At 46.8% G+C, this 9,926-nt stretch overlaps 1 protein-coding gene across 1 annotated transcript in view; it reads right to left on the bottom strand.

Moving 5' to 3' along the window:
- Positions 1–993: 993 nt before the first annotated feature.
- LOC126236049 (transcriptional regulator ERG homolog) overlaps positions 994–9,926 on the bottom strand; it is a 300,731-nt gene continuing 291,798 nt past the window's right edge. The window contains exon 7 of the mRNA XM_049945092.1: positions 994–1,127. Within this exon, the coding sequence (XP_049801049.1) occupies positions 994–1,127 (134 nt within the window). The remainder of the gene's footprint in view (positions 1,128–9,926) is intronic.

Below are 9,926 nucleotides of genomic sequence, written 5' to 3'. Positions count from 1 at the left end.
CGAGCACACAACAACTTTGCAGTCAGCGTTATTGGATCAATTGGTTTGGTGTTGGGCGCGATTTACAAACGCGGCTACCTGCTTTGTTGATATACACATAAATTTCCACAAATGGATGTTTGGAAGTTGATTTTTACAAAATAAGAGGACAAAGTGCAAAAATATTCGTGATTTGTTACCTGCAGTGAATGAGCTATATCAGTCACTCAAGTTCAGAATAAGGAAAATTTCACGACTAGGAGCATAGTGTAAGTGGCTCCAAGAATTGTTCCTAAGTAGTTTAATTAGCATACGTAGACAGTTTTACGTATCTGATTACAAGGAAAATGTCGACTTCCGGCTTAAAATGTGCCATCCTCTGCGTTAGCTAAAATCTTTTAGGAGGACATGACGACTACGCCTAGAAATGATTTAGTACGTACAGTAAATTAGTTTGATGTATTCGACAAGTAGTATAATGCAATGACTTCTTTCTCTGTGTTAGGTTTCGCATTGAGGTTATAGACCTTCTTACGCTTTCGGGCACTCTTCAAAGTGTCGCCCTATACGGAAAATACACGAAGCTGAGTAATTAAGCACCACAGAGAGTAGTCCCAACCACTGTGGGGCGGGTGATGACTATCCCGCCAGGTGCACACAGTCCGCGTCTGCGGCACGGTCGCTTCATAGTTTGGCGTCTGTCTGTGAGACGGCCATCATTCTAGCCACGGGCACCGCCTCGGTCGGCGAGAAGGCGTTCCCCGCGAGCCCGGCGATGATGTGCATGCCCAGCGGCAGGTGCGCCGGCTGGACGCAGTCCGGCAGCAGGGACGCGGGCGGCGCCTCTGGAGCCTCCAGCTGGCCGTCCAGCTGCCGGCGGCGGTGGCTGCCGGAGTCTGGAGCCGCGTCTGGCGGCGCGTGGCAGTGGGTGCTGCCGGCGGCGGCGGCGGCGGCAGCGGCGGGGGCCGGCTACATGGCGAGCCGGCGGTACTCGCGGCCCCACGCCGGGTCGGGTCATGCGTAGTGCGGGTACGAGCCCAGGTGGCCGGGGTGGTGCGTCATCGTGTGGCCCGACGCCGCCGCGATGTTCGAGTACAGGTTGGCGCCCGGGTTGCTCCAGTACGAGCCCGGCGACGGGAAGATGCTCGCTGCGGACAAAGATCATCGCCACCATTAACCACTCGCTGCGTGCGCCAGCCACTAGTGCTCAGCTGTAAGGGAAACACACTGAAGAGTCAAATAAATTGGTATAGGCATGCGTATTCAAATACATAGATATGTAAACAGGCAGAGTACAGCGCTGCGGTCGCCAGCGCCTATATAAGACAACAAGTGTCTGGCGCAGTTGTTAGATCAGTTACTTCTGCTGCAATGGCAGATTATCAAGGTTTAAGTGAGTTTGAGCGTGGTGTTACAGTCGGCGCATGAGCGATGAGACACAGCATCTCCTAGGTAGCGATGAGGTAGGGAATTTTCCAGTACGACCATTTCACGAGTGTACCGTGAATATCAGGAATCTGGCAAAATATCAAATTTCCGACATCGCTGCGGGGTGGAAAAGATCCTGCAATAACGGGACCAACGACGACTGAAGAGAATCGTTGAACGTGACAGAAGTGCAACCCTTCCGCAAATTGCTGCAGATTTCAGTGCTGGGCCGTCAACAAGTGTCAGCGTGCGAATCATTCAACGAAACATCATCGATATGGACTTTAGAAGCCGAAGGCACACTCGTGTACCCTCAACGACTGAACGACACAAAGATTTACGTCTCACCTGCGTCCGTAGACACCGACATTGGACTGTTGACGACTGGAAACATGTTACCTGGTCATAATAGCCTCGTTTCAAATTGTATCGAGGGGATGCACGTGTACAGGCATGGAGACAGCCTCATGAATCCGTGGACCCCGCATGTTAGCAGGGGACCGTTCAGGCTGGTGGAAGCTCTGTAATGGTGTGGGGCGTGTGCAGTTGGAGTAATATGGGACCTCTGATACATCTAGATACGACTCTGACAGGTGATACATACGTAAGCATCCTGCCTGATCACTGCATCCATTCATGTCCACTGTGCATTCCGACGGACTTGGACAGTTCCAGCAGGACAATGCGACACTCCAGATGTCAAGAATTGCTACGAAATGGCTCCAGGAACACTCTTTTGATTTTAAACACTTCCGCTGGGCAGCAAAATCCCCAGACATGGACATTATTGAGCATATCTGGGGTGCCTTGCAATGTGCTGTTCAGAAGAGATCTCCACCCCCTAGTACTCTTACGGACTTACGGGCAGTCTTGCAGGATTCATGGTGTGATTTCCCTCCAGCACTACTTCAGAGATTGGTGGAGTGCATGTCACGTAGTGTTGCGGCACTTCTGCGTGCTCGCGGGGGTCCTACATGATATTAGGCAGGTGCACCATTTTCTTTGCCTCTTCAGTGTAATAATCACTTGGCTGCTCTTGTGAATTATTTAACGGCCGGTTTTGTAGTTTAGAAGCCACATGATGATGTTAGATATATTAAATCACGACACTGAACTGCGAAATGGACGTGACCGAACATTCCGTGTCTGTCAATAAACACGCAGTTGGCTATTCGTCGGGTAAGCAGAAACCATGGGTCCGCGTGCCACGAAGCACGGAAGGACGACAGTAAGTCGAACATAACCCGGCATCAAAATTCCCAAAGAAAAAAACAGCGATGCTGCTGTCTGCTGTATTTATGGGACTCAAGATGGATTGTGACCGTCGAAGAATGATTAAACGCAAAATCTTGTACACGGCTGCACGTTCAGAGCCCGTGAATAGTGACAATTGAAAGAAAATCAGCCCTCGGTCACTATTTTTAACAAATTAACCTGGTTTCGACACTGCTAGGAGTGTCTTCCTCAGAATGTAAAACAAAGAATGGTCTATATTCTGTAACATGGTCGCAGAATTATGATTAAAAATGTATGATAGAGTAAAAGTACGGAAAGAGTGATAGTACTTATATGTCATTTATAAAATAATAGCCCGCATCTCGTGGTCGTGCGGTAGCGTTCTCGCTTCCCACGCCCGGGTTCAGGGGTTCGATTCCCGGCGGGGTCAGGGATTTTCTCTGCCTCGTGATGGCTGGGTGTTGTGTGATGTCCTTAGGTTAGTTAGGTGTAAGTAGTTCTAAGTTCTAGGGGACTGATGACCATAGATGTTAAGTCCCATAGTGCTCAGAGCCATTTGAACCATTTTATAAAATAATAAATATGCCAAAAGGGTATTAGCCACAAAGATATTTAAGGTAAAGAAAACTGTGAAGGCGAGCAACTAAGGGCTGCTCGTTACTTGTGTGGTGCAGGTTGCGAAACGGGCGTTTCGCCAGTCTTTCACTATGATTCCGTACTTATACAGTATCACACGTTTTTAGTCATAATTCTGTGAGCATTTTATAGAATATAGACCATTCTTTGATTTAAATTCTGAGGAAGATACTCCTAGCAGTGTTGAAACCAGGTTAATTTGTTAAAAATAGTGACCGAGGGCTGCTTTTCTTTCAGCTGTAACTATTCACGGTCTCTGAACGTGCAGCCATGTACAAAATTTTGCATTGTATATTTCTCGCGACTGTGTTCCTAGTAGCTACTGTGAACGCTTGTAAGGCATAGGAGTTGTGCACTGTATTGACGCTGCATCCTCCGCGAGTGCAGTGCGCAGCGCGGTGATGTTGCCTGCCGAGTAGAGGCCCTGCGTAAAATGCTCCACCCTGCCGCCGCCCTTTAGTGGCCCTAAAGCGAGAGCAGCGGCGCCGTTGTTAAGGCAGACGTCTGCCCCGCAGTCTCCACCCACTCCCCCGTCGCTTCTCGGCGGAGCACTCCGACCAGCCCCTAACGTTACGATCGCAGGGTCGTAAGTATGAGATAGATGTTTACTGTAGCGATGCAGTGATGGGGAACATCTGACCACGATGCAATGGAAACAGTTACTGGCTATGTTAAATTAGCACTGAATTTTAAAGAACAGACGAACCCGTTGTATGACATGAGAGTGACAAACGTGTCTTCTTTTGTGTGGTGCGTCGTACCCTTTTGACGACATATTGAAGTGACAATGAAACTGGAACACCCCTTAATATCGTGTACGGCGCCCGCGAGCACACAGAAGTGCCGCAAACCAGGACAACGTGGCATGGACTCAATTCTGGACGTGTAGGGCGTCGCATTGTCCTACTGGAAATGCCAAAGTCCGTCGGAATTCACAATGGACATGAGGGATGCAGTGATCAGGCAGGATGTTTACGTACGTGTCAGCTGTCAGAGTCGTATGTAGAGTATCATGCGCCCCATATCACTCCAACACACATGCCCCACACAATTACAGAGCTTCCACCAGCTTGAACACTCCACTGCAGACACGCAGGGTCCATGGATTCATGAGATTGTGTGCATAACCGTACACGTAGATTCGCTCGATACAATTTGAAACGAGACTCGCCTAACGAGGCAACGTGTTTCCAGCCATCAACAGCGCAATGTCGGTGTTGACGGGTCCAGGTGAGGTGTAAAGCTTACTGTCGTGCAGCCATCAAGGTACACGAGTGGGCCTTCGGTATCAAATGCCCATATCGAGGGTGTTGAATGGTTCGCACACTGACAGTTGTTGTTGGCCCACCATTGAAATCTGCAGCAGTTTGCCGAAGGGTTGCACTTCTGTCACGTTGAACGACTCTCTTCAGCCGTTGTTGATCCTGTTATTGCAGGATCGTTTTCCGGCCGCAGCGATGTCGGAGAACTGATGTTTTACCGGATACCTGTAATTACGGTACACTCGTGAAATGGCTGTACGGGAAGATCCCCATTTCATCACTACCTCGGAGATGGTGTGTCCCATCGCTCATGCGCCGACTATAACATCACGTTCAAAATCACTTAAACCATGATAAGCCGCCATTGTAGCAGCAGGAACCGATCTAACAACTGCACCAGACACTTCTTGTCTTATATAGGCGCTGGCGACCGCAGCGCAAGGTCACAAGGAACTAAGACCTCCTCAAAATGGCTCTGAGCACTATGGGACTTAACATCTATGGTCATCAGTCACCTAGAACTTAGAACTACTTAAACCTAACTAACCTAAGGACATCACACAACACCCAGCCATCACGAGGCAGAGAAAATCCCTGACCCCACCGGGAATCGAACCCGGGAACCCGGGCGTGGGAAGCGAGAACGCTACCACACGACCACGAGCTGCGGGCAAAGGAACTAAGAGTATTCTGCGTTTAGCTATACAGTCGCTCGTTGTCATGTTGTCCGTAACTCTTCGTGACTCTTAGAAGACAAATGACAGTTCGTACATGGATCTCAATCTAGAAGATTGCCTAACTAAAAGATAATGATTTACAGAGTTTATTAACAGCTGTTTACGACAGCTGCCTTCCCAACAAAGCCGCATTTCTCCAGGGAAAAATTGTAACATATGTAACACTTAACGCCGGCCGCGGTGGCCGAGCGGCTCTAGGCGCTTCAGTAAGCAACCACGCGGCTGCTACGGTCGCAGGTTCGAATCCTGCCTCGGGCATGGATGTGTGTGCTGTCCTTAGGTTTAAGTAGTTGTAAGTTTAGGTGAGTGATGACCTCAGATGTTAAGTCCCATAGTACCTAGAGTCTTTTGAACCATTTTAACACTTAACAAATATGCATTTCTCAAAGAACTAAAACAGCCAGAACAGGAGGGCAATATCTCAGTTTAAGTCATCGTAATTTTTGAGATCTTGCCTATCTGGAGTACACGGTTTATTTATTACCAAAAAATAAATATTTACAGTCACAACATCAATAAACTTATTCGAAATTAAAAAAAAGAGGTTTATTGCGGTTGTGACTGTTCATATTCATTTTCAAGTCATCATCAGTGTTCTGCCCATAGGCAGGTTTTTGTGGAATCAGTTATTTGTGTTCTCCATTTTCCTGTCGAGCAATCGCACAATACTATTTCTAATCACTGCGCAAGAATTTCGGTATCACTTATAGTAATACTTGAGGAAGTATAACTTATAGATGCAGTATCATTGTTACGGATGTAACTCATTTACATTTCAAATAAGCTCCTACAATATTGTGCGGAAAGTGTCAAAAGACTCTTAAAGGGGATAACCTCTCCGGTCTTTGAAAAGCGGTATTGACGATTCAGATAAAGGGGATCAGAAGGTGGGGGGGATCAACAACACAGCGATCTACTAGGTGACGACACTTACTCCGACCTGTGAACTGGGATACGTAGCAATTTGTAGATGGACAATTTAACGTGAAATTCGCTAAACAACGCAATGTTACTTTTTGTCAGCGGTGGAGGTCACTGATGTCATGTAGCTCCGCCCAGAGTAGTAACATGAACCGTGAAACTTGGGCGTTCTCATAAAAGATCACATGCGTTCAGTTTGCAACACTTGTGTGTTAATAATGAAAACATTCAGTTGCAAAGTTTATCAGTAAACCGAGTATCTCATACAAATTTAGCTGATAACTGTAATATTTACTTTGTTGTAAGTATTACTCACGGACGTATCACTTATTATCTAGGAAATACGTATATAACGATTTACAGCACTCCATTTGTCCTATGTATACCTTCCAAAACTTGGATAGCATCGTTTCGCCTGTGTCAAATATTTAAATATTAGTAAACGCCTTGAGTTCTCAAACTGTTCCTTTCAAGCACGCCACTACAGCTTATCAGCTGAATAACACGTAATCTCAGGACATTTGACAAATGAAAATTTTATCAGAACAGTTGCGTAATGGCGAGTATTGTGCGTGGATGATAGTGTGCCTAGGAATACATGACGTTTCCTAGTCGGTGTTTCAATCTAATGGTTCATTTTAGAATCACGTGAAGAAACGCTCATTAGAGATCGTCATACACAGTTTCCGTCACTCTATGCTGTTTTTGTTGTTGTAAGACATAATGTTGTGTTTCGTGTAGCATTTGTAAGTATTACTACGTCTACCCATATAACTGACGTATAACATATGCCTATACTGTGATGTACCTTTACAGTCAGTTATGTCATACACTTTCGTCACCGATTCTCCAACACAACTTTATACCCATTCTACATGCTTCACTGTGATTTGCAATGTCGAGATGTTTTCATACGAATCTTCTTGAAGAGAGATACGATCACGTTTCAGTTCAGTAATCAATTTCTAAAATGTTGAATATGAAAGAACAGATACATTCTGAATCTTCGACAACTTTGCATGAAATTCTGTGGGTGATAGATGTTACAAAATCAAGAATTGAATGACGGTATACTGTCTGAGTTTATCCATTTCAGCGTCAACAACAACAACATTTTACAGTTCCAGTTTCCAGGGTACTCTTCCCACTCACGGAAAACATGATCCGTTGTCCTTCCTTTGGCAGCGAGATCAACGTTGATCATGTCCGTCCAACGGGTTATGGGTCTTCCACAGCATGTTTTCCATCCATCTCTCCTACTAAATTCATTCAAGCTCTTATTTTAGGCTCCAGCCCGATTACATGACCGTACCACTACAGTGTGGATGTGCTGGTTCTGTGTAAAAGGAATTTCGTGAGTCTGGAGTTCTTCCTCACCACCTCATTCCTTAACTCATCAACCTTGGACTTCTGGATGGTCGATCTGAGGAATCTCATTTCTACGTCTGGAGTCTTGATGACGCTCTCTTTGTGCGAATGCATTGTTCAGTACCATGAATTAACTACTGAATGTCACTGATTTTGCATTTTCTGGAATCATGTCGTTTGATAAAAGGGTTCTCACTTGTTGACAGAGCTTAGAATCTTTTTGCAAACTGTTGGTAATCTTCAGTCCAAGCGAATTGTCTCTGGAGATTATATTATCGAGGTCCAGAAAACTGTCCAACCACTTCAGCTGGTGGTCTCTTCGTTTTACACTTGCGGGGTCGCCCTCACTGTTGAGTGCCATCACTTCTGTGTTGGTCTCGCTATAGTGAAGGTCGTAGACTTGGAATTGGATCCGTTTGAACTGCCCGACAAAAAACTGAAGCACCCAGATATGTAGGAGACAACGAAATACAGCTGTTGCTCCTGGCTCAGCACAATGCCACATCATTCGTCAGCAGCCTGTGGTTCCCGATTACGTCACCATCCAAAACGTAGCCGTTTGTATTGTGATGTTAACAGCGGACTACACATGGGACGGTAATTGCTCAAACGGCTTCTGCTAGTCTCCCACAAATGATGCGGGATGACGCAGAATGTTGCAAAGAGCCCATTACTTGTTCTCAGATGACGCTGATGTGAAGGGGCTACGACATTCGTGGTGCACAATAAGGCAATCCTTCCTTGTGGTGGTCAAACACGGTCTACCGGAAACTTGGCGATGGGTATGTCTGCCATCGCGTTCCGATGCAGTCCAACATCAGGCCACTGTCACATCCGAATGAGCCAGAAATCTGAATGTCGCGCGATTCGACCAGCCAGCCAAATGGATGCTCCTTTGAAACTGTCACCTGCTAATAACACTGTCTCACACGAGTACATGACATTCGTATGCCTTTCATAATGATCACTTAACATCTGACAGCGTTCACGCCCCTTAAACACCGTGCCAAACCTGGTAACAACACAAAACATAGACAACACCAGAGTGCACTCTGGTAGCTGTTTTATCAGTGAAAGAGAATTACTACTCTAATCATTTACATACTCACCACTGATGTGTACGTGTACCAAGGTACGAGGGGCGTTCAGTAAGTGTGCAAGACATTTTCTCTCGGCCAGTTTCTGTTGAAATAACGCGGCATTTCCTGTGGCAGATCGTGGAATACTGCCGCTTCAGTTTCTTGAAGTTCCGATAAGTGGCGGCGCTGCATGTACCTTTCAAAATGGCGTCGGTAACGAAAGTGCGTTCCAAGCAAGGAGCTGTCATTGAGTTCCTTTTGGTCAGAAACCAAAGCATCGCAGATATTGCCAGGAGTCTGCAGAATGTGTACTGAAACCTGGTAGTGAACAAAAGCAACGCGAGTTGTCTATAATCATCGTAACAAAGTCACGCAAACCTGTCAGATCTCAGCGTGCCATCCGGCAGCACTTAGGTGTCTCTCCTGCAATGTCGCAACATGCGGGCACACTCATTCGATGTCATCGACACATCACACTAGAACATGTCGCTGATAAACTGGACCTCTCTGTTGGGAGTGCTGACATACTAGTCCATCAGTTGAGGTACTTGTGTGTGCCCGATGGTTTCCTCGCCGCCTAGCAAAAGATCATAAAGAGCAACGAAAGGCCATCCGTTAGGAATTGCTTGCACGTTACGAGGCTCGTCGTGACAATTTTTTTGTCAAACTTCGGCACAGGCGACGAAACATACACTCCTGGAAATTGAAATAAGAACACCGTGAATTCATTGTCCCAGGAAGGGTAAACTTTATTGACACATTCCTGGGGTCAGATACATCACATGATCACACTGACAGAACCACAGGCACATAGACACAGGCAACAGAGCATGCACAATGTCGGCACTAGTACAGTGTATATCCACCTTTCGCAGCAATGCAGGCTGCTATTCTCCCATGGAGACGATCGTAGAGATGCTGGATGTAGTCCTGTGGAACGGCTTGCCATGCCATTTCCACCTGGCGCCTCAGTTGGACCAGCGTTCGTGCTGGACGTGCAGACCGCGTGAGACGACGCTTCATCCAGTCCCAAACATGCTCAATGGGGGACAGATCCGGAGATCTTGCTGGCCAGGGTAGTTGACTTACACCTTCTAGAGCACGTTGGGTGGCACGGGATACATGCGGACGTGCATTGTCCTGTTGGAACAGCAAGTTCCCTTGCCGGTCTAGGAATGGTAGAACGATGGGTTCGATGACGGTTTGGATGTACCGTGCACTATTCAGTGTCCCCTCGACGATCACCAGTGGTGTACGGCCAGTGTAGGAGATCGCTCCCC

Source organism: Schistocerca nitens, chromosome 1 (genome assembly GCF_023898315.1).
Source record: "Schistocerca nitens isolate TAMUIC-IGC-003100 chromosome 1, iqSchNite1.1, whole genome shotgun sequence".
NCBI classification, from domain to species: domain Eukaryota; kingdom Metazoa; phylum Arthropoda; class Insecta; order Orthoptera; family Acrididae; genus Schistocerca; species Schistocerca nitens.
This window is presented reverse-complemented; position numbering and strand designations above follow the sequence as displayed.